This window comes from Jaculus jaculus, chromosome 4 (assembly GCF_020740685.1).
Source record: "Jaculus jaculus isolate mJacJac1 chromosome 4, mJacJac1.mat.Y.cur, whole genome shotgun sequence".
Taxonomy (NCBI): domain Eukaryota; kingdom Metazoa; phylum Chordata; class Mammalia; order Rodentia; family Dipodidae; genus Jaculus; species Jaculus jaculus.
Window position 1 is genome coordinate 26,408,516 of NC_059105.1, and position 25,837 is coordinate 26,434,352.

General features: G+C 35.8%; 1 protein-coding gene across 2 annotated transcripts in view; it reads right to left on the bottom strand.

Annotated features, from left to right (window-relative positions):
- Positions 1–25,837, bottom strand: part of Spag16 (sperm associated antigen 16) — a 901,897-nt gene that overhangs the window by 205,403 nt on the left and 670,657 nt on the right. For both annotated transcript variants that reach the window (XM_045148110.1, XM_004653697.2), the window contains one exon: positions 7,852–7,978. In XM_045148110.1, the coding sequence (XP_045004045.1) occupies positions 7,852–7,978 (127 nt within the window). The remainder of the gene's footprint in view (positions 1–7,851; positions 7,979–25,837) is intronic.

Here is a 25,837-nt window from a genome sequence, read left to right on the forward strand (position 1 = left end):
GAATGTTTCTATTAACAGATTGATAATAAAGTGAAGCATGGTATTTCGGGCTTAGTAGGTCATATAGTTTCTGTTACAAGTGCTCATCTGTGCCCTTCTGGTATGAAAACAACCTTAGTCATAGATGTATGAATGGGTAAAAGTGTCCAAACAAAATGCCATATATGAAAGAACCACACTGCCAATTCATGCTCTACCTATTGATCTTTTGAATTGTATGGGTTTTTGTGTTTTTATTTTTACCATTACTCATGAAATCCCAGAGGACTCTTGCATATGCCTGAGTGGACTTCTTGGATTCTTCTCTAGTCCTTCAGACCCACCTCTTTTTTTTCTTTTTACCTTGGCCTCAAGATGACAGGTCCTCACTCAGCTCCAGAGCAGAGGGAACCGATAGGCCTTCCGAATTCTCTGTGCTCCCTCAATCTCCTGTGTTTTGTCCTGGAAATGGTGACTGCTCTGGGTTGGAGGGTTTGTCATCTGGCTTCTACTCAAGGAATTATCCAGCTCCTTCTAGGAGTCCCTAAGGTGATTCATAGATGCTTTCTCCACAAAGTAATCCAGGGCCAGTCACAGGACTTGGAAATTCCTTTTACTTTTTTTATTTTAGTTGGCCAACATTTAGATGACCCCAAATTGTTTGTCATGTTTTTCCTTTTTGTTCTGCAGTTGTTTCAGGTAGAGGATAATTATGGTCAGTCCCTGGGACTCGCTAATGGCAAGAGTGGAAGACCCTGTGGATTTTCAATATTTTATGTGCAAGGAGACTGTGGCTCACAACTGTTTATAAATTTCAACCAAATCATTCAGTCAACAAGTAGTGATGAAAAAATTCAAAGGAAGGGCTTCTAACTTACGAGTCTGCATTGTCCTCTACACTGTTAATCAGAGAGAATTAAACACAGCTTGTCTTTAAATACAGAACCCATACACTATATATTAGCATAATCTGATCAATCAAATTTGAATCAAAGATTTTAGGGGATATTTTGTTTTATTTTTGAAAAATTGGAACAAGAGCAATCTGGCACTTTATATTTCTGAGAAGAAATATCCTTTTTATCTCTTAGTTAGGATGCATGTTGTAGTTTTGCCTATGGAGAATATTTAGGATTTTCTCCAAACTGTGGGAAACTCTGCCCATTTAAATGATCTGATACTAATATGCTTTATACTGGAAAGCCCCCATATGGCTCAGTTTTCAGCCTCTGTATTTTCTAGAGATGTGACTGCTTTATAAATATGCTAGAATTACCTTCCCCAAAGTGAGAAAAATATTGCTAAAATGCATAAACATAGTGAAACAAGAGATGTGGGATTCCCAAAGTTAGTTTTTATTATTTTTCCTATGCTATTGCATTTAACATTTTTTTGAAATTGCAATAAATTTTTGAGTAAAAAAAATATGACATTTTGAAGTATGCCAAGTGAGAGAGATTATTTAGGGTGTGATATTCACAGAAAGTTTCTGTTTTATATTGCCAGGAGGCTCCCTTTAATGAGAAAGGAGCACATCGTTTAATAAAAATAAGTGTTATAAATTTATATTAATATATGTATAGATCTATAAACACAGATAATCTATCACAGGCAATGTACTTGTAAATAAAACATGATGTAAATAATACTGCACCACATGAATATGATTCTACAATGGAAAAGCTAAATAAAATGTGGTGTTTCACATATGTCCAGATGTTTTCAGTATATATATATATATATTTCATACAATATATATGCATATGTAATTGAGATGATTATATAGGATGATGATATGACCTTGTGTCTTATTTATTCACTGGCGTGGTGGTCTTAGGTGTTCTGAATGCTAGGTTCCCAGCTGATGGAGATTTGGGATTTAACACCTCCTGGAGGGGGAGTATTGTTGGGGGTGGGCTTATGGGTGTTATAGCCAGTTTCCCCATGCCAGTGTTTGGCACACACTCCTGTTGCTGTTGTCTACCTTATGTTGGCCAGGGGTTGATGCCCACCCTCTGCTCATGCCATCATTTTCCCCTGTCATCAGAGAGCTTCCCTTTGAGCCTGCAAGCCAAAATAAACCTCTTTTTCCCACAAGCTGCTCTTGGTCTACCAGCAATGTGAACTTGACTGCAACAACTGGTATTCTTGCTTTCACTAGGAACATCTTACACTAGCACCCAGCCTGGGACATCGGACCTGCTTTTCCCTAAGGTGAATAAAATTATCCCTTCCCACCCTAAGATGAAGCATGCTAGATGACTTTACTAAGGTTTCATTAGTGGTACACCACTACTGTTCCTTTGAATCTAAGTTTAACATTGTGAGACAATTCCTCATCCTCTTATTTCTTTGAGGAAAGTATGTTCAGAGAAGTTAAACAATATACCTCCAGTGTTAATGGTACTGAGGATGTAATCAAATGTAAGGGTGTGAATTATCATGTCTATTCCTTACTAAGACCTCTGATAGTCAAATATTTTTGTTAAAGGTTCATGTTAAAACTGATATGGCACCAGAACTCTCAATTTTAAAACATATAAAGTAACCATTTATCAGAACATACTTTTGCAAGTTCAAAATAAGGTATTTTCTTATGAGATTAATAAATGATACAATTTTGATATTCATAAAAACTTGAACAATGTAGACAACAGTTTTGGCTTCTTTACAGGGTGTGCATATGGGTGCGTTGGTGGGGGATAACAGGCATCACAATGCATCTGTGCAGGTCAGAAGACAACTTTTGGGTGTTGGTCCTTGCCTTCTATCTTGGTTGAAGCAGGGACATAGATTTGCATTGTTTCCTGCTGCGTTCACCAGGCTAGCTGGTCTGTGAGCTCACTGGAAATTCTCATTTCTTCACCACTTATCTTGCATAACCAAAGCAACCTGCCGTGACTTCTGTATTTTTACATAAGGTTTCAGGATCTGAACTCAGGTACTCAAGCTGTTCAGCGAGCAATGCATCCATTGAGTGATTTCCCAAGCTCCAGTTTTAGCTTTTTTTAAAATTTTTTTTATTTTTTATTTTTTTTATTTATTTATTTGAGAGCGACAGACACAGAGAGAAAGACAGATAGAGGGAGAGAGAGAGAATGGGCGCGCCAGGACTTCCAGCCTCTGCAAACGATCTCCAGACACGTGCGCCCCCTTGTGCATCTGGCTAAAGTGGGACCTGGGGAACCGAGCCTTGAACCGGGGTCCTTAGGCTGCACAGGCAAGCGCTTAACCGCTAAGCCATCTCTCCAGCCAAGTTTTAGCTTTTTAAGAGCTTCCACTTCAAAATTATTTTTACACTATATCAGATTTACAGACATAAAAATTCCTTACTTACAAAATAAGTCACTGTAAATAGAAACAATAGCACACACAATACACCTCGCAATGTCAAGATGTCCTATAGTTAAATTGATCAAAATAAGTGAAATTTTGTAACGCTTCATGCCCATGATGACCACTTAAATATCTCATGACTATACATTTCTAGTATGAACTCTATACAACATAATGCTGTTTAAACACTCATATGTTCTAAATAATATCATGACAACATCATCTGCATATTTTCAATGACTTTTCCTGAGACAGTTAGCCAGAGCTTTCCCTCACATTAGCTCTGCTAGAATACTATCTGTACACAATTGTACTTACTTCTGTCCAAAGAAGTTTGACCAGTAAACATGATGTGGCCCAACTTAATGTATGCTCAGAAAGTGCACATGATTGTTAGAAATGCCAGTATATTGTTATTTGGGAAACTGTTATATCATGTAGGTTTGTTTAGCTGGATAATGTGAACAAGTAGAAATGTGTCTATACTAATACACACTTGGGACTTTAAGTCAGAATTGCTGTTATCCTTATATTTCAGATAATGTAGTTGTGTTATATCTCTCTTTTGAGGACATTTTCCTGCATAAATACCAGCTAGGAAAGATGTAAGAGCCGTATGCAGTTTTGGTTTCTGACTTACACTCTTTTTTACTCTCTTGAGATGTACATAATTTCTTGTAATTTGCCTTGTGATTTTCACCTTTCTACATGCGTTCCTATGAGGTCTTTTTATGCTTTCCTTTGCATTTCCAACTTTTGATATATTTTAACCTTTTAAAAGTATAGTCATTGAGAATTTTCATACAGAGCACAGATTTTTCATTATTCAATGAGAAAAGCCTTATGGCAGAAATTTCTCAAACACATGATATTAAAATTAATTATAATATGGTCCTTGAATACATGGTCAAAGGGATAGGAAGGTCAGGCTGAAATTATGTTCCCTCAGACTGATTAAGTATCTTCATCAATGTGTCTATACCTTGCAGTCTTTGTCTTTTATTTTTCCCATTATTCCACATCATTCTCTTCCTCATGTCAGTGTATTACCAGGAGTGCAGCACTATGGAGAAACATAGATTTGCCCTACTAAAATGTTAGCAATATCCTGAATTGAACAATAGAAGCTATATTCTGATATTTATTTAACATCATGTTTGGCTGCTTATACCGAGAGCTTTCCAGATAGACAAGAAAGGTCAGTCAGAAGCAGGTGTTGTATTTATAAATGACAATGAAGATTTATAGCTATTAGCATTTCAAAATAGCCTTTAACTTCTATTATTAGAAAGTACAGACATAGGTTTTAAAATTTCAAAGCACAAGTTACAAAGACATGAATACCTAAACGCCCGTTCAAGGTAATCAAAGGGAGGTTTGGGATATGGAATGTTCATAAAAATGAAGTGCTTCCTTAGAGCTGTGAAGTCAGGGAAGATTTACATGGCAGAATACACATGGAAACATCAATAAAGTTTCACAACAGTACTAAGTGAAGTGCTCATAGCTGCTATCTGTGCTTCTACTCAGTGCTTTCTGTTTGAACTTTTTGAATTCTGTGAGACTGCAAGTGTCTTACTGTCAAGGTTTCCCCTCTTTTCTGTTCTCTTCTTTTACGTTGTTTCTTTTCTCTTTCCTTTCTTTCTTTGTTTTTTTCTCTTTCTCTCCTTTCTCCTTCTTTCCTCTCCTCCCTCCTTCCATCCTTCTCTTTCTTTAGTCCTTTTCAGACTCACACTATCTAGCCAGAATTGCCTAGAGTACAGGCTCCTCCAAGTGCTAGGATTAGAGGCATGTGTCACCACATCCAGCTAAATCCAACTAAAATCAAAGGGTTCTTGTTTCTGGTGTAGTTAATATAATAATATGTAATGATAATACAACTTATCATTTAGGAATATTAACTTATCATTGTCAAAATTCCAGATATGTGATGGCAATAACACAAGATGAGTCCCAAGAAGCACACAATAACTATCTTATGTCCCTGTAATTCCTTTGGTTGTATTTATGCTTCTAGACTACCAAACTAAGATGGATTTTTTTTTTTTTTACAAAATAAAACAGTATTTCCTTTATATATATTCCTTACTTTTTCACTGAAAAGAAAAGTTATTCAGTCTTAAAAATGTGGGTTACAGGTCAGTGTCCACTAAGAAATTGAGGAAAAACATAACTAATATACAAGAGTTAGAGGGAGAGAGATAGAGGGGAGAGGAGAAGAGGGAGGGAGGGAGGATGTAGGAGATTTAGGTCAGTCTTGATCCTACCCTCTCCAGTGTCTTGTGGTTCAGGTGTTTCCTGTAAGGGTCTAGTGAAGGTTCAGCCATTTGGTCTGACTTTTAGGAAGTAGAATTTTATGGTACCATTGCCGTTTGGGTCCGGATTACTGTTTTTCACCCTTCCATGCCCTCCCTGCCCTCCCTTCCATCCTATTATCTCGTCCATGAGGTGCTTGCTGGGTATGTAAGGTATCTTGGGCCAGAAGGTGCTACATAGGCGACTGGGGGAAATGACCAAGATCTGTCCAAGCAACGCATTGGTTAACCTAATTAGCAACAAATAACCTGATGTGTTGCCCACACAAGTGCAATAGTGGTACACAGCCATGGTGAGGAAGCAATTGCTCTTGATTTGGCTAACTGATCCACTCAGTGGTACTAGACCCAAAGCTGGAGCTGGGAAACAAGTCAGAACCATACCCAAACACAAGCCCACTCTACAATATCAAGCTACCATCAATCACGGGGTATAAGAGGGCCTACACCTATCACACTGTCTATCAAAAAAGTAAGTGTTATCTCAACTTTCTGGGTGCTAACTTACTCTCTGGTGGAGAATCTGCTTCTCTTTTCCAGATAGATGCAGATCCTAAGAAGAGAGCTGCCCCAACATACCTCAGAAGGGGCCCAACTGAAACTAAGGACAACTGGCGAAACAAGCAAGGCTGGTGTTTTCCTGTGAACTGGATATCAGCACAAGGGGGAAGGAGACCAACACAGAGAAGAATCAATGCCTACCAAATCAGAGAGCCAGAGCCTCAGAGGCCTCCAACACCTCAGCACTGAAGCAGACCAAAAATGAACCCAACATGGCTCAGGGAAATTTTGCGGAAGAGGGGGCGGAAAGAATGTCAGAGTCACATGGTGGGTCATGATTTGCAGAGACATTTATCATACCAATAACTGGGGGCTAACTCCCCAATGCAAGACCCATTTTCATCAACAAGGAGGGTCCAATGGGAGGGGGTAGATCACAGATGAACCTAAACAATGGTACCAAACTGCCTGTATTTACTGAAAAGAAAACTAATAAATTAAATTAAAAAAAATAAAAATAATAAAAAATAAAATAAAAAAAATGTTTCTTTACCATGAGTAACCCAAAAGATTTTAAGAAGTTTTCAAAGCACCAAAAGGACTAAACCATGCATTATACTGACAAAGGACAGATTTGCTATCTGTTTTTTGTTTAGCAAAGGCTTTCGTTAAAGATGGAAGTACAACTGTATTTTTAATTTTCTAAGTGGACAACTGGAATCCCTGTAGTTAAGAGCTATTTCTAAGCTATTCATCATCAGCCAGAATTAAATATGCTACCTACTTGATATTCCTGTATCACTGTAGAAAATGATGAAGACAAATAATGCTTTAGAAAACAGAGTGTGTAATTGCACAATAGATGAACATGTGCCAAATTAATTACAAAAGATAGATAATATAGGGCAATTTATTACTTTTATGATTAAAATATTACATTAAAATGATTTAAGTTCATTTTAGTAAAACTTTTCTCCATTCTGAGTTACTTTTGTTTCTTCTTAAAACATCATTGTGAGTGGGAGGGTGTATGTATGCATGCATGTATGAGACAGCACATGTGTTTTGGGCACACGTATATGCAGGTTCACATAAATGCGTGTTCAGGTATGTGTTCTGGCCATGGGAAAACACCTCATGTCATACTCAAGAATTCTCTCCCTCCTTAAAGATATGACCTTTCATTGGCCTAGAGCTCACCACAGTGTTAGGCAAGGCTAGCTGGCTAGTAAGGCCTAGGGATTCTTTAGTCTCCGCTTCTCCAGCACTGAGATTACAGATCACATCATCATGCTTGACTTTTGTTCAAGTATTGTGGATTGATTTGGGTTTTCATACTTGCTAGGCAAGTACGTTACCACTGAACTATTTCCCCATCCCAGTTGCTTCCTGCCCCACCCCCACAAAAACCTTATCTGCTTTCCTTGGGAAGGGAGTTTAATGGATATGGGCTATGAAGTTTTATGTAGGACTACTAGCCAGCTTGAATTGTCTATATCAGTAATATGTTATAAGTTCTTTCCTTAAAAAATATGATTAATATATTTTGCATAATAAGCTTATGATGTATGATATGGATAAAATAGACAATATTAGAGTTAACATGTTTAAAACAGAAATTATATAAGAGGAAATACAAAAAAATAAGAGAAAGCAAAAGAATTCCAAGCATATATTAATTTTAACTTGATCACAAGAGTGAAACAAAAAACAATCCTACCTGTTGAATCAAAGTTGACCTCATTGCCCGGACTTGGACCTACATCAATGGACACAATTGGGAAGAGCTTCCGAAAGTCCCAAAGTTTGATGACCCCACGGGCATCACAGGATGCTATTAAATGACCCTTCAAAATACAAAACAAAAATAAATTTAAATATATACATATACATATATACTTACATTAACATAGATATAGTAACTACCTACAAAAAGGTTTGTCTTATGATTTTAGAAATTCTACAAGCATACATTGCTTTAAAAATATTTATTATGTGAAAATACTTAGTAGCAGAGGCCAGTAAGTTGAAAAGGAGACATAAAGGGTGGAGAAAGGAAGGGAGGAGGATACTTAATAGGTTGATATTGTATATATGTAATTACAATGATTGTAATGGGGAGGTAATATGATGGAGAATGGAATTTCAAACGGGAAAGTGTGGGGGTGGGGAGGGAGGGAATTACCATGGGATATATTTTATAATCATGAAAAATGTTAATAAAAATTTAAAAAAAATATTTATTATGAATTTATCATGGATATAACATTACATCAATTTATATTAATAATTTATGAAATTCTGCACTAAAATTTTTAAGATAAAGTTTCAGAAAAAAAGCATTTAGATTATTTTAATTATATGAGAAGGTTAAATGAAACAAAAACATGTACACTCTTGTAATTAAAAATAGTTTTATTCATTTGAGAGACAGATTATGTGTGTGCCATGACCTCTTGCCACTGAAAGCAAATTCTGAATGTTTGATCCACTTTGTGCTTCTGGATTTATGTGGGTACTGGGGAGTCACACCCAGGCTGCCAGGCTTTGCAAGCAATTGCCATTCACCCCTGAGACATCTCTCCAGCCTATTTGTAATTATTTCTAGTGATATACATGAAAACTATGTTGATGGAAATGTACATCCCAGCCACATTGCTCTTTATATGCTTCTGATGAGATTGCATTGATAATTTATGTCACAGATAAAGTAAAACTGAGAACAGAGCTAGGAAGCAAGTGGATTCAATGAGAGAAGAGTTTTGTCAAGGACTAGAATTACTGGGGTTAAGTGATATTTATTGCAATTAAAATTTATTGTAATGTTTTAGACAAAATTCTCGGTGAAATGTTTTGGCTAGTTTGGTAACATATAGTAGAACAAGAAAGGAGGTAACTGGTTACAGGAGAGGGAAAACAGAAAAAAGAGTGGATGAGTTAGGTGCCATGGAGACAGTGAGAGGTATTTTTCTAACCCAGCCACATTCACCTGGGACACTAAGGGCTATCTATACCCTCTGTCCTCTCAAAAAAATCTCTGTTGATTTCCACTTCACATTAGCAATCAGGAACTTCTAATGCCCGTCCCTCAAAAGTGAGCCATCTGCACCCATCATTCTGCCATTTAATTTATTTGCCTGATCATATACACAGGTCAGTATTGGCCACATCAAAACCATTATCACTGCTAACATTCATAAAGTAGGTTGTTTTCAATTTGATGGTTTCTCTTTTAGTTCCAGCTTAAAAATTTAATTGTCAATCCCAAAATTTACCTCTCCTTTTTTTTTAAACTATTAAAAGTATTAACTTATTAGGGCTGGTGAGATGGCTTAGCGGTTAAGCGCTTGCCTGTGAAGCCTAAGGACCCTGGTTCGAGGCTCGGTTCCCCAGGTCCCACGTTAGCCAGATGCACAAGGGGGCGCACGCATCTGGAGTTCGTTTGCAGAGGCTGGAAGCCCTGGCACGCCCATTCTCTCTCTCTCCCTCTATCTGTCTTTCTCTCTGTGTCTGTCACTCTTAAATAAATAAATAATTTTTTTAAAAAGTGTTAACTTATTAAAGAAATTCCTTTCATATTATTTTAAGCTAGCTCTTGTTTTCTTTTTTTTTTTTTTCACTAACTCCCTTTCTCTTTATGCTTTCTGTGAAAGCTGTACATCCCACATAATAGGTCAAGCATGTCTTTTCTGTTTCCCTAAATATGCCTTTAATGCAGTAAATGCCATTGGTTTCAAAATTTTGTAACTGCTGTCACTGGCAGAGTAATATAAAAGCTTTGTCCAAATTTAATAAATGAGATTCTTAATCTTTTTTATGCCTTAAAAGGTGCATAAAGAACTCAGGATGTTCTCAAAAATGTAAACATGGATTGCAAGAATTGTGAGGAATCTGAATTTCATTTCAGAAAATGAAAGAACAGATTACAGTATTAGCAGTGAATATTAATCTTATAAATTAGAAAAAGTTCTTTCCAAATATAAAGCCTTTCAGTCATATTCAGACAGCACAAATAGGATCTTTCTTCAACTGTTAAAACAAAGTAGATAAATTTTAATCAGAATTTAATTTGGATGTGCCTGTCATCATAGGCAAGTTATTGATTTTCTTGTCTGGAGCCTGGGAATTCATGACACTTTTAAAGTATACTTTATTCCATTGAGTATGATTATTTGAAGGCATACACTGAATGTTAAAAATAATTTAATCATTTTATTGGATGACAATAAATATTGAAATAGTTTTGATATTATAACAATACTTCTTTAATATTTCTATGAGATAATCAGTATTTATTAGTTCAACAATACTAAAGGATGCAATAATTAATGAAATGCTCTTAATGAATCAGGTGATTGATAAATGCTTCATTAATAAAATAACTCCTAGTAATTTTTTAATGTTTTATTTTAATTTATTTAACAGAGAAAGAGGAAGATGAAGAGGGAAAGAGAGAGAATGGGTGCTTCAGGGCTTCCAGCCTCTGCAAATGAACTCCAGGCATGTGCGCCCCCTTGTGCATCTGGCTAACTTGGGTCCTGGGGAATCAAACCTGGGTCCTTTGGCTTTGCAGGCAAGTGCCTTGATCACTAAGGAATCCTTCCAGCCCTAGTAGTAATTTTTTAAGGAACTCACATAATTTAGCCATGTTTTCCCATTGCCTTGTGAATTTAGAAGTTATAACTAGGGATGCACACTAGTGAAATGAGTAGAGTGACATATTAAAATATGGACATTAGTATAAGATGACTGAATGATTTTAGGTAATGAAGGAACAATTAGTTATTCCAATCAGGTATATCAGATAGTGAGCTCATTGTGGTATCTGTAGTGTAGCAGAACTCAACAAAGTACTGTTAAACTGGTAAGTGCATCATGCCATCTTAAAGTTTTATTTTAGTTCAAGTCTTGCCTTGGCATTCTTGATAAATGTTAATTTGGACTTTGATGGGTGGGTCCAAGTTTCTTACAAAAAGGGGGATGATAAAAGGGATGGGGAAAGGCTGGTGTGGTGGTACACACCTTTAATCCCAGCACTTGAGAGGCTGAGGTAGGAGTATCATTTCCTACCTTAGTGAGTTCAACTACATAGTGAATTTCAGTCACCCCGGGCTAGAGCAAGACCCTACCTCAAACACAAGAAGGGATAGGGAATTCAGAATACTTCTCACTGCCTGGATAAACATAATAGCACCAATCTCCCTGGAAACAGAATAGAAAACTAGGACAGCACTACATAAATGCAGTGTGAGGATCATGGATCTGGAAATGGGGGGGGGGAAGGGACTAGTGTATCATCTAGGGAAAAATCATTTTATTTAGAATTTATGGAATGTGTGACAAAGGATAACTATAATAAAACAACCTGAAAAACACAAATGATGAAAGATAATAGTGGAGGTAGGTAAATTGTGTGACAGTCTTCAAGAGAGGGAAGGCTTGCTAGTTCTCTAAATGTAAATATGGCTATGTTCCTGGTTCCAACACTGATACTGTGGATGGGAAAGTGTGAAGAGAGTTGGATATAGAACTCTTAAAGAAGTTCAGGTTCAGATATGGGGCTAAGTGAATTCGTAGAACCTAGCTTAGTTCCAGTTACATGTTAGTGCTTGAGTTTTGAATAAGTACTGGAAGGGAAGTACTTATTCAAAAGGGAAGTAGAGTTGTCAGTGCTGACTACATAGAATTTAAAAGATTTCAAAACATACATACATACATATATATATATATATATATATATATATATATATATATATATAGAGAGAGAGAGAGAGAGAGAGAGAGAGAGAGAGAGAGAGAGAGAGGAAGAAAGGTGCTACTATTGTTGAAGAATGGAAAAATCAATTTACCACAAGAGTTGAATAAGTGTAAAATGTAGCAAAGTGGCTTAAATGCACAGGTAAGATAAATGAATAACAATAATTTCTTATTGCTCCTGATAAGCCTTACAAAGACCAACGTAAATATCCTATATTGGGAAAAGCCATACAGACCTGATGCTATTTCTTAGCTCGAGGAGGAGAGCACAAGGCCTGACTAGCTTCATCTGGGCTGTGAAAAACACACTGAAGGGAAGCTTAACAATATGTATCAGCAATTACACAAGGTATTATATTTTGGAAATATTTATTATCACTTCTGAAATTTATTATGAGCTAAAGAAGTTATGATAAAAAATTGAATGAAGCACTGTTTCTTTTTAATATTTTATTTTATTTTAATTTATTATTATTTGACAGAGAGAGAGAGAAAGAGGCAGATAGAGAAAAGGCATATTAGGGCCTCGAGCCACTGTAAACAAACTCCAGATGCTTGTACTTCCTTGTGTGTCTGGCTTATGTGGGTACTGGGAAATTGAGCCTGGGTCTTTAGGCTTTGCAGGAAAGTGCCTTAACTGCTAAGCAATCTCTCCAGCCCTGCAGCATTGTTTCTTAATAGAAAATGAACGTGGGAGCATTTTTGCAATAGTGACTTAATGTGGGAGAAATGAACCCTGTGCTAGTGTGCAGTCACAACACTGCCAGAAACTTGGTACCAAAAGCTGTAGGAAGACAGGCCCACTACACTGCTCTCTTTCTCTCTCTCTGTACAATGTATATTCTGAAAATAAAGAAAATGGTAAAACTGGAATGGTAATGAGGTATTTACAATTTCAGTGAAGAAAGAACAATCTTCATAAACCAGTAATATCCTTCATATGAATATATCTTATAATTTTAAAGCAGATTTTGTAAACTGGGACATTAATGCACAATTTGAGATTTAGAAGTTATATTTCAAATAGGCTCAGGAATGTCACATTTTGATACAATTTTATATAGGTAAGTCATTGTGTTTTAAGTTAGGATGAAATGGAAGATATAGATGCAATCTGACTGTCCTTTGAAACTTAAGGTGGAGTAAATGTCAATTATATGCCATATAAATTAATATTTTTGGAAACAGAAATAGTAAGTGGCATCTTAAGCTCAGAAGAAATGTTTAGTGATCACCAGAATGAAAATTATACACATGCATACGGTTTACTTTATGGTATGCCCATAAATAATTTCACAGCTGATAATGGGTCAAACCACCATCTTCTCTCATAAAATACAACTGAAAAGATGCTAGAAAGGACTCTATTTTATAGGTCTTAAAATGCAGCTACAAATGATGATATTAGGTAATTCTAGAAGAAAACATTTTCATGTAATAGGTGATTATTTCCATTTATGTGTTAGCAAATTGAACCACAGAAACATTAAATAACTTAATTTCAATCCACACAGCTAAAAGAGAGACAGACAACATTTAAACCTGTTTATTTCTGGAATCCGTGTCATCTACTGTCTCAAAGACAGAATTGATATAATATGATTTTTATAAGTAGAATATCTCAAAAAGTTTGATGAAAATATAATAGGAAAAATACCCATTAAAGAAAAACAGACTTAGAAACATAAAGTAAGGATAAAACTAAGGACCTCTGAACTCTGTATTTGGAAGACCAGACATTTGCTGCAGGGTAGTAGATACTAAAAGTGCATCACGTCAGATGGGAGATAAAAGCAACTTATTGCTAAATCCATGGGTAGTACAAGATATTCTGACTAAATAATGCTGACAAAAGTTACTGGCCAATGTTTTTTGAAGCTATACTTTTTATAAAGTGATAAATTTAGGAAAGATGGTATTAATAGTCAGTCTCACAGCCTGGAACTCAACTCAGTTACACACTGAATGCTTGGGTCTGTGGTTTCAACACAAGAGAGAAGGGGTCTTGAATCATAAATGTAAAACCCATGTTAGAATTCCCTGGCATTACTACATGAGAGACTAAGGCAAAGAAAATAGCTACTCTACTGACCTCTATGGAGGAGAAAACAATATAATAAAAACAGAGAACTGGTCATTTTACTACAAAGGACCTACAAACATTTCCATAACATCCTAACATGTAAGGAGATTTAAAGATAACAAAAGTAGTCAAAATATATGAAGACATTAATCTGAGTTGAATAAAACCATGAATAACTGAAGACTATTTTAAAATTGGTTTAAAATATCTTAGTTATTAACACTCATTTTAAAATGTAAGAAAAAAGTAAGAGAATAGTCTAAAATGAATTGAAAAATGTCAAGAGAATCATAATGCCAGTCACTGAAATTAAAATGATTCAGATAACAGGATATACTCTAGATGAAGCAAAGATGAAAGAGTTTATGAATGGGGATTACAATCTAGGAAATTCAGCTATATTGCTGATAGAGATAAGAAGATGAAATATATATGTCATTAAAAGTCATGAGGATTACAGTACAGTCCTGCTTTCCAGTATTTGTCTAGAATGTATGGTACAAGAAGATAATGTAAAGACAGGCAAAAGAGCAGAATTTGAAAGTGTAATCTTTTCCAGAATTGCCAAAATATACAATTACATTCATCCTTCTGTATCCATGGTTACAGGACCTCTGGCAGATCCAAAATCTGTAGTTCCAGTACTTTATATTGCATCGTTTTTGCAAAAAACCTATATACTGCTCCCAGACACATTGTCATCCCTATATTGTTTTAAATAACTAAACAAATGTAAATGTTATGTAAATAGCTTTCTTGTACTGTTTTGGGAATAATTATAATAAAACAAAGTTAGTAAACATTCAATATAGATAATTTTTAATCACTATCTACCATTAATGTAAATCCATGGATCTGAAACCTAGTGATACAGAACAAACTGTATTAAGAACAAAGATGCAGCCAGGCATGGTGGCAAAATTTCATCCCAGCACTTTGTGAGGCTGAGGTAGGAGAATAGGCATGAGTATGGGGTCATCCTGAGACCACAGAGGGAATTGTTAGGTCAGCCTGGGCTAGAGAAAGTCCCTACCTTGAAAAAGTGGAATAATGTTCACATTGTATGGGAGAATAAAAGGCAACATAAAATTATATATTGAGCTAAATACTACTTTTGATCAAATTCAGGTTTAGATCATTAAAGCTTAAAGCTTAAATATAATTATAGAAAGAATTATTATTACCTGCATATATTTTATTCCAAAAGTTTAAATTCTACAGTGATAATAAGTCAGAAGACAAAGTAGTAAGCACACATATTGAAAAGTCAAGACTACTTTTTGTGTGTAAGAGTGTAATGGAGTGGCGTATGTGTGTGTGTGTGTCCATGTGGTGCCCTATGTGCTTACCTATGGATGGGGAACCTGCCTGCAGTGGTCAAAAGGGACCTAATGGCCATTTTTGTTGTCTCCATTCACTGTTCCTCTACCTCTTAGAAATCATTCTTTTTATCTTTTTTCTTTTAAATCCTACATCATTCTTTTTTTTTCTTTATTAGATATTTACATACTCCATGTGTAAAGAGTACATGTTGGTACCATCCGTAGCCTCCTCCTTGTCCTTCCCTCTTCGAAGGAACCCTCCTCACTGGGGTTGCCAGTTATCTTCATGGGGATTGTGGGTCATATATTGACAGAAAACAGGCAATGTTTCTATGCAGAATGTCCTAACTTGTGGCTCTAACAATCTTTCCACCTTCTCTTCCACGAATTTCCCTGAGCCATGTTGGGTTTGTTTTAGGTCTACTTCAGTGATGAGGTCTTGGGAGCCTCTGTGACTCTGGATCTCTGTTTTGGTAGGAGTTGAGTGTTCTCTATATCTATCTTCTTCACCCTTGTGCTGGTATCAGGCTCATCATGAAAGCAGCACTCTTGCTCATTTATTCAATTGCTCTATGGTTTCAGCTGGGGCCTTGGTAAAGTGTGATGGGCTGATTCTTTCCTCAGGTTCTACATCCATCTGGAAAAGAGAAGCAAACTCTCCAACAGAGAGTGAAGTCAGCTCCATATAAATGGGATAACCATTGTTTAGTTTAGAGAGAAATTAATAGAGGTAGGCCCTCTTGTAGCTCAAGATTGGTGGGAGCTTGATAGTGGAGAGTGAACTCATTTTTTAGATATGATTCTGACTTGTGTCCAAGTTCCAGCTATGGGTTCCATTCCACTGAGCAGGTCCTTTAGTCAATTCAAGAGCAGTTGGTTACCCACCATGGCTGTGTGCCATTATTGCACTTGGGTGTGTAACACAACCAGTTGTTTGCTGCTCAGGAGCTTAGACCATGAGTTGTTTGGAAAGATATTGGTCATTTTCCCCAAGTATCTCATGTAGCACCTTCTTTCACTAGACAAGCTAACTAACTGTCTGGGGACTGACTCACTTCCAGTTATTTCCATGTTCCATATCAACAGCATATGGAGTCTTCGGCAGTAGGGTCTTATCTTTAACCTTTGGTGGGTACTCAAGTTTGGACAGAAGCCTGTCTTCTTATGGGAAACCTTTTAGGTCTTTCTGATCAACAGCTCATTGGGAATGTTAACCACATCCTTGTACTGGGAGTTATAGACCGGCACCAAGGGAAAAGAAGGAAGAGTGAGACCATGCCATGATTGTCTTTCTGTGATGGGTGAGTTTGCTGAGAATGATCTATTCCAGGTTAGACCATTTTTCTTCAAATTTCATTGTGCCATTTTTCCTTACTGCTGTATAGAATTCCATCATGTAGATATACTACATCTTGGATATCAATTTGTCCAATAATGGACATCTGGGTTGATTCCAGCTTTTAGCTATTATGAATTGAGCAGCTACAAACATGATAGAGCAGATCTCTCTGGACTGAGACATGGGGCTTTCAGGGTAAATGCCCAGTAAGGGACTAACTGGGTCTGTGAGTAACTCTATAGTCAACTTTTTTAGAAGTCTCCAAATTTCTTTCCATAGTGGTTGGGCCATCTTACTTTCCCACCAACAGTGGATGAGGGTTCCTATTTCTCCACATCCTCACCAGCATTTATTTTCATTTGATTTTTCAGTGTTTGCTATGCTTACTGGGGTGGGGTGGAATCTCAGAGTTGTTTTAATTTGCATTAATCTGATGGTTAGAGATGTTGAACATTTTCTTAAGTGTGTGTTTGTAATTTGTATTTCTTCCTCTAAGAATTCCCTGTTCAGTTCTCTGCCACACTTTGTGAGTTGGTTGTTTGATTATTTTATTGTTTAGGTTTTGGAGTTCTTTGTAGATTCTAGAAATTAGGCTCCTGTATAGCTAAGAAAACTTTTCTCCCAATCTGTGGGTAATCTCTTGGCTCTGCTTATTGTATATTTGTCTGTGAAAATACTTTTCAGCTTTATGAGCTACTAATTGTTGAGTGATTGTTTAATTTCCTGAGCTACTGGGCTTTTGTTCAGGAAGTCTTTACCTACTCCTATATCATGGAAATTCCTCCTATTTTTTTTTTTCCAATACTAGCAGAGTTTCTGGTCTTATATTGAGGTCTTTGATCCATTTGGACTTGATTTTTGTGCATGGTGAGATGTGTGGATCTAGTTGCATTTTCAAGCAGGGTCTAACTATACCCCCCAAAGACCTGGAACTCACTCTGTAGCCCAGGATGGCCTTGAACTCATGATGATCATTCTACCTCTGTCTCTCAGCTTCCCAAGAGCTAGGACTTAAAGCAGGAGCCATCATCCCTGGTTTCAAGAATATTTTTAATAAATATATAGTCAATTTTATACCCTAATCCAAACTTTATTTTTAACAACATTGTAAAATGAAGTAGAAGTCCAAAATATTAACATAAAACATAATAAAGTGCTTAGTAATAATTAACAATATATAACTACATGCACAAACACAAATCTTATGTAATTAACAATTAAAAATAATTTGGGGCTCAGTGATTAAAGTGCTTGCCTGCAAAATCTAATGACTCTAGTTCAGTTCCCCAATTCCCATATAAAGCCAGATGAATGTAGCACATGCATCTATAGTTTTAGTGGTTGGAGGCCCCCGGTATGGCCATTCTCTCTCTTCCTCTCTGTCTCTCTTTCTCTCTCTTCCTCTACAAATAAATAAATAAATAAATAAATAAATAAAAATATTTATAGAAAGATATAACTGGGTGAAACTTAAAAAAAACATTAAAAACAATGATAAAATAACCAGATTATTTAGAATCAGTGAAAATAAGCAACTGAATTAATACATGCTAGTATACAGGAAACTACTAGATAATATCTGTAAGCAAGAAATGAGATTTAAGTGAAAAAATTAGTAATTACTAACAAGTAGTAAAACAAATGTTCTAGCAAGATGCAACTGATAAATTTTTATGCAACTTCAAGTGAAGGCCCCAAACATAAAAAGAAAATCATGATTTCAAGAAATAATATTTTCCCAACTAATAAATGAAGATTTGTCTATTAGAATGGTAGATTATACAAGAAATAAGGCTATATAAGATTCAATAATAAAAGGGGTGAACTGAAAAAACAGTATTTATTAAGTATACAATATCAATTATTATATGTAAAAAATCTAATAGGCAAGTCTGTTATTGGTATAACCAACTGCTCTTCAATTTGATAGGGGGGCCACTCCATGGGAAGGAATTTATGTCTGGTACTGGAAACACAGTATGCCTAGGAAGGTCATAAGGCACTAGAAGGGAAACTACTTTTTCTGTTTGGTTAAATGGATATATTATGCCTACCAAATTGCCCCTTAAATATGTATGTTTATGCTCTTATATTGGTGCTGTTCCTTTTTGGGTTAGACATGCTTCTCCTCTCAGATGGTGAATGGGAAGACTCAAATCTTATCAAAGTGTTGAGAAAAAGAGATAATGGAGGGCTCAACCTCAAATGAGCTAACCCAATCACATCCTCTAAGGCTCAGGGACCATTGAGGAAGAGGAAGTAGGAAGAATATAAGAGCCAACACATGGAGAGGAGTGCTATGAAATGCTGTCTATTGCACACAAAGTGACCAGTGCATCAGGATTTCACAGTGAGTGGAGTATCATTACCTGCATAATATTGACTTATGAAGTATGTGTATTATGTGTATTCTACATAATATTGGGGCCATCAAATGGATGATAGAAGAGGATAAAAAAAAGTGATGAAATCAAAATAGAAAAGCAAGGTCAGAGAGATGCCTCAGTAGTTAAAGCACTTGCCTGTGAAGCACAAGGACCCAAGTTCAATTCCTCAGTACCCATGTAAGCCAGATGCAAAAGGTGGCACATGCATCTGGAGTTTGTATGCAGTTGCTATAGCCCCTGGTGTACCCACTCTCTCTCTCTTTCTCTGTCTCTCACCCTTTTCAAGTAAATAAGTAAATAAAATTAAAATTAAATACAAAGTTAAAGGAAATAGGAAAGCACAAAGCACTAGTTATAAAAAGGGCTTCAGTGGCTAGAGGGGACAAAAGAAAGATGGGAGAAGATTATGATAAAAACATATTCATATGTACAAAAATTATCAACAAAAAGTAAGATAAAAATGATAGGCAAATTCATTGTTCTAGAAATGACAGAAAAATACTATAAGTGCCACATTTTCTCACCATGGTAATATATTTCAATGCTCTCAATGGATGCCCTAAATGACTCTGCTATGATATTTTATACACATGTATATCAAGGATAATGAATACTTATAATTTCATTTATAAATTAGTGACAGTGATCATATATCTGTATTGGTTATTATTTTAACATCATGATGACATTCTCAGAGATTATCAGTCCAAGAAAAAAAATATAGATAAGTAGTTCAATTAGAGAATTAGCAAAGAAAATTTTCTGTAGTGTATGATAAACACACAAAAAGTATGGAAAGTAAGCTTGTAGGGATTATACCTGAAATTATTGTTTTAAAATACTAAATATTGTTTTTTTTCTAAGAAAATTTTCTACACTGTATGATAAACACAGAAAAAGTATGGAAAGTAAGATTGTAGGGATTAAACCTGATTTTTAAAAAAATATTAGAATGGTCTTGAGAGATGTCTTAGAGGTTAAGATATTTGCCTGCAAAGCCTAAGGACCCATGTTTGATTCCCTGGTACTCATGTAAGTGATATGCACAAGTTGGTCTGCATACATCTAGAGTTCCTTTGCAGTGGCTGGAAGTCATGGCATGCTTATTCTCTCCCTCTCTCCCTCTCTCTCTCTTTCTCTCCCTCTCTCTCTGTCTCTCTCTTCTTTCTCCCTCTGAAATAAATAAAAGTAAATAAATAGGTATATCCAGAATGATTCTTTAATGTTTTATCTCTTATTTTGAAAATTTAGGCTTTATAGTAATAATTTCTAGCATTATAAAGTATTTTTGAGTAAATAATGAAATGCAAGCATCATATATAAAACCTGTAAAGTGACCTCATTTTTCTTTCCTAAGATTCACCGCTATAATACAGATAGGAAAGAGGGGTTATCAAGCAAATTGTAGAAACATTAAGCCATAGAAATATCAGCTGCTCTCAATATGTGAAGGTAATGACCTGCAACTTGGTATTAAGGTATAACTATAATAAAATGTTTAGGACCATTAGGAGGAAAATTAGTATTTCAAACATTTTGAGTACTGATACATTAGCATGTCTCTTAGGACAGGCCTATACAACATTAAACAATAGTTCATTATACAATTACCCAGTCACCCTAATGTCACAACTAAGGCAAAGAAATTTACAAATTAGAATATGAAGAGTAGGTAAAATGTGGGAAAGTTCAAGGAATTCAAGACTAAAGAAATGAATGTAATGAATGGGAGAGTAGATAAGATGGCTATTTTCAGAGCATACTTCTTACAGTCAGTTGGTTAGACATTAACAATATTGAATACTGATAATGACAGTAGACACAGGGGTTGGAAAACTCAAATGTAATTACTTGGTTTACACAGCATACAAAACACAACTACAGAGCCACATACTTTTATAAAAGTTCAACGTGATTTTTTATACATTATTTCATTCAATATTTCCCCTGCATGGTTAGGGACTTATTCTACTTTATACAGAGATAATAAAAGTAGGGGTTTATAATATTATAGTCCTTGGCCCAAACCTTCTAACTGGTAAAATATAAAGCCAGGATTCAGTCCAGGGGTTTGGTAGTCAAACTAGTCAAACTCTTAAGGTCTTTCTTTGTCTAATACTTTTTGTTGTTGTTTTTAAAATATTTAATTAACTTATTTATTTATTAGAGAGAGAGGACAGATAGAGAAGGAGGATGGATGCACCAGGGCCTTGAGCCACTGTAAACAAATTCCAGATGCATGGTCCCCATGTGCATCTGGCTTATGAAGGTACTGGGGAATCAAACTTGGTTCCTTAGGCTTCATAGGCAAACACCTTAACTACTAAGCCATCTTTCCAGCACACTTTCATTATACTATGACAAGGCCTTGTGTAGCCAAGGTTGGCCACAAACTTGTTAAACAGTCAAGAATAATTTTGAACTTCCAGTCCTTCTGCCTCCACTTACCAAGTGCTATAATTACAGACAGTCATGTATCACCACAAGCAGTTTCTGCAGTATTGAGGATGGAAGTAGGGCCTCATGCATGCTGGGTGAGCACTCCTCAGCTGAGTCATATCTCCAGCCTTTTATGCATGCTTAACAAGGAAAACCTGTTGCATAGACTCAGATATTCCAGGACATTGAAGACCATGAAATACTACACTTAAATGCTAAAAGGACATATTCTTTAGAACATGCTGAAACAGATAATAAAGCAGGAGAATATCAACAAGTATGCATTAAAAAAAGTCAAGTAGGCAGGTATTTAAGTATATAAAGAAAATATATACAAAGTATATATGAAAGAACATATATTTCTTGAGCTCTGTTCCTTTTACTCTCACTTGGTGTCAGGAGGAAGTGATATGACAAATATAAACACTTGGTCACTCTATACTTGCTTATTAGAGCAATAAATAATGACATTGTTGGAATTAAATGCTAGAACCAGGTATAGAGTTGTTTAGGTTAAACATATAATTAAGACTATGGGATCTGAGAAGGATTATTCCAGAACTGTTAGCACCTATATTAGATTAATCAGGGACAGTCAGCCTATGGGAATGCTAACATTGTAGATGGATTAAGATCATGAACAAGGACTCAGGAGAAGACAAGAGGGTATCACTTGTGTTAGAAAAGACATCATGGCAGGCCACAAAAGGAGAACTTACTCTACAGAAAATGTGATAAATTCATAATGAGATAAATAATGTACAGAATTTTTGAGAAGTGTCTGGAGATTGTATGTAGGAATGAAAAATTGATGTGTGATGTCAAAATACTGTCATGTACCTTAGATGTGAATATGGATCTATATATGAGAACTCTAAAGACCAGTAATTTCCGTGAGCTAAGCAGGTTCTGTCCCCTACAAAATTATCTGATTCCTTGAAAAAGTAAGTAAACATTCATTGCTCTCCTGTGATGTTCGAGTTGGTAATAAGTGTAAAGCAGAAGACTGAATTCAGTCAAATGTGTCTCTACCAGTAGACAACATATTACATCCTTTATGGAATAAATACATGTTGAATTTCCTAGGTATAGGACAGTATTTTATGTGGTAGATATGGGATATGCAGTATAAAAAATCCTAATCTCATGAGGATTGAATGTTTCTGAGAACCATACATAAAGGCTTATTAAATGTTAATGAGGGTAAAGAATATTTTAAAAGTATACACAAGGATTGTTTCCCCTGATAAAAAAAAAATGAAAATAATCCAGTCAAGAAGGGTCTCGCTATGACATGACCTTGAGTTAAGAGCTCGAGGATTATGGTCAAAAGGAGTACTTTAGTGGATGAAGGACGGCCCAAGTTCCTTGGGAAGAAGCTCTGGAAGTACACAGACCAATGAACGCATGCTTCAAAGCCCCTTGTTACACATGAAGTCTGGAGAAAAAAGAATACACACTCACAATTAAAACTAAACTGCTTCTGTGTATTAAAATAGATTCAAAATGCCTGCATTGGGGGATAGGTTGAAACTAAGTTGTCATTAAATTTAGACAGCTAGGGGCAAAAGACAACTTTCATGACTGTAGTCATTATTAAATATTTGAGAATCCTGAACCTACACCTCCAATTCAAAACTTTGTTCCTAAATTCCAGATTTCTACTTTCCATTATCCACAGAACACCTCAATTTACAAGTCCCACAGATTCTTAGGAGTCAGCAAATGCCAAATTCATTTTTTTCTTTAAACTTGTTGGGTTGGCTGTACTTACCACTACATTAAAATGTTCCATACCCTCTACAATTTTCAGACTCATTTTCTCATTGTCTCTCCGTTCTCTCCAATCCTGGTAGTTGACTTTTGTCTCCAGTCTAAAGAAGTCCTCATTTCATCCCTTTATCACCTCACTCAGGAAGAGCTGAGGTAAATTCCATCTATTCACTCCTGTCTTATCAGGTGAGTCTCACAGCAATGGTTCTCACATGGAAGCGATTCCTTTCTGCCAAAGGTCTTTGAACAATATCTTGAGACAACTTTGACTCTTACAAGCCAAGGTGAGTGTTATTCAGTCAAAATGGTGATAAATTTAATGCCTGGATATCCCGTACCCTAACCACGGAAATATTGGTAGTTAAAATCAATAGTACCAAGGCAGACAGATTCTGTTCTCCTTCAATGGAAGAATAATTATTTCCTACTGTTAAATTTTGAGTTCTTCCTTTCTGTTTATTATCTCTACAAATGTTCCCACATGTTATTCTCCTTGTTCCTCCTCATGTTGGTCCACAACTATAATCCTAGCACATAAGAGGCAGAGGTAGGAGGATCACTATGAGTTCAAAGGCATCCTGAGACTATATAGTGAATGAATTCTAGGTCAACCTGGGCTAGAGTAAGGCTCTACCTCGAAAAAAATACACCATGTCCACTTGCTTTTCTGATTGCTCTTTCACTGGAGTACACATTTCCTAATTCCTTCTTTGGAAAATATAAAATATATTATACCTTAGTTCAAACTGAATTTGTTTTAAACTCTTCTAGGTAACCTATTACATTCCTTCTTGGCTCCCATGGAACCATGTCACAACACTTACACATCAAATTAATTTTTGTATGCATGCTTGAAAATTGTAACCAGTGAGTAATTTAAATATAACTATGGGAACTGAAGGACAGCATTTTTAACTTTATTTAATTTTAATTAGTGAAGATTAAAATTTCCTTATATTGGTTACTATAGTATTTGATGTTTTAGACATAAAAACAATTATCAGTGCCAAAAGTTATTTTGGATAGTACCATAGGCTAGACATTTGTACTAAAGTTTGAAGCATATATACTTAGCAAAGTGTTTCAAGAAATGGGTGAAAGAATTACTCATTTCCATTTGGGTAGTCAATCAATGTATTTTCTGTCTGTGACTGAAATTTTTCCAGCAATGACACCATATATTACCACTAATGTGTTTAAAGGACTTATTTCTATTTTACTGTAGTATTTGGTTCACAGCCGACATTAAGAAAAAGATTTCTCATGTATTCCCTAGTGTCTGCACTAGTACAGCCTCTTCCACAAAGAATATTTACAATGAGAGTTGTGTACTTGTTATAATTGATGAATGTACACAAACTTTTCATAATTACCTGAGTCCTTTCAGTTCATTCTTGGTGTTGTATACAGTACTGGGAGTTACAGAAAGCTATATGTGTAGACTATTACAATATAATATACAGTATTTCCACTTCTAAAATTCCTCTATGGCTTATTTATTTATCCATCTCTCCCCTTCATCTTCTGTCCACCGGAGACTTAATTTTTACTATTTATATTGGTTTTCCTTTTGCAAAATAGTATATAGATAAAATTATACAGTATATATACACTTTTATTAGTTAGCTTAGTGACATGCATTAAGGATTTTCTTGTGTTTTGTGACTTGATTATCTGCCTGTTGAAATATATCTCTGCTATTTCCAAGTTTGGGTATTTAATGAATAAATCTGTTAAAAGCTTATCCAAGTACAAGTTTTTCTGTGAGCATACTTCCCACCCTGAATTTTAGGTGGTTATTGTTGTAGTTACCTTCAGGTTGCTGGGACAAAACATCCAACTAAAAGAAGCTGATGAGTTTCTTTTGCCTACAGTCTTGAAGGGGAGCTTTACAATGACAGGCGACAGCATGTCATAGGCAGAAGCTGGACACCACCTTTTGCTACTGCGGATGGAAGTTAGCAATGAAAGTAACCTAATTTCTGGCAAGAGGAATCTGAGCTTTCACAGTACAAAACCCACCATCAGCTTCATGTCTCCTCCAGCAAAACTCTGCCTCACACACTACCCCAGCTGGGGACCAAGCACTCAAAACACTTGAGTTTACTGGAGTCTGGGAGACCTAATTCAAACCAACAAAGCTCTCTATGTTGTTCACAATCTGTTTCCTCAAGCAAGAAGTTATCTGTCTAATATCTACACATCTTGATTCTTTAATTACATTGAGATTTAACAAGAAAAAGGACTGAACCCTTTGTTTGAAACTTATGTGATACCTAATATAATGCTTGCTGACTTCTGAAGGTAAAGGGGAGAATGTTTAGTAAATCACTGAGTTCTACTCTCAATACCATTTTGACACTACTACCACATCAAGGAGAAATAGCAATCCCTTATATAGTCTGTGAAGTTAATGCATTCTGCCTTTGTCTAAAATCACTGAGGATCAATTTTGTAATTCTCAGATGAGTTTACTTCATCTTCTGCATCATTATTGGCATTATGCCAGATATACAAGGATGAGATCTTTGCCTTACTGGTCCTGGGTGTTTTTGTTTTTTCTTCCTGATATGGCTTGTCATGTGGCAGTAACATTCTACAAAGTA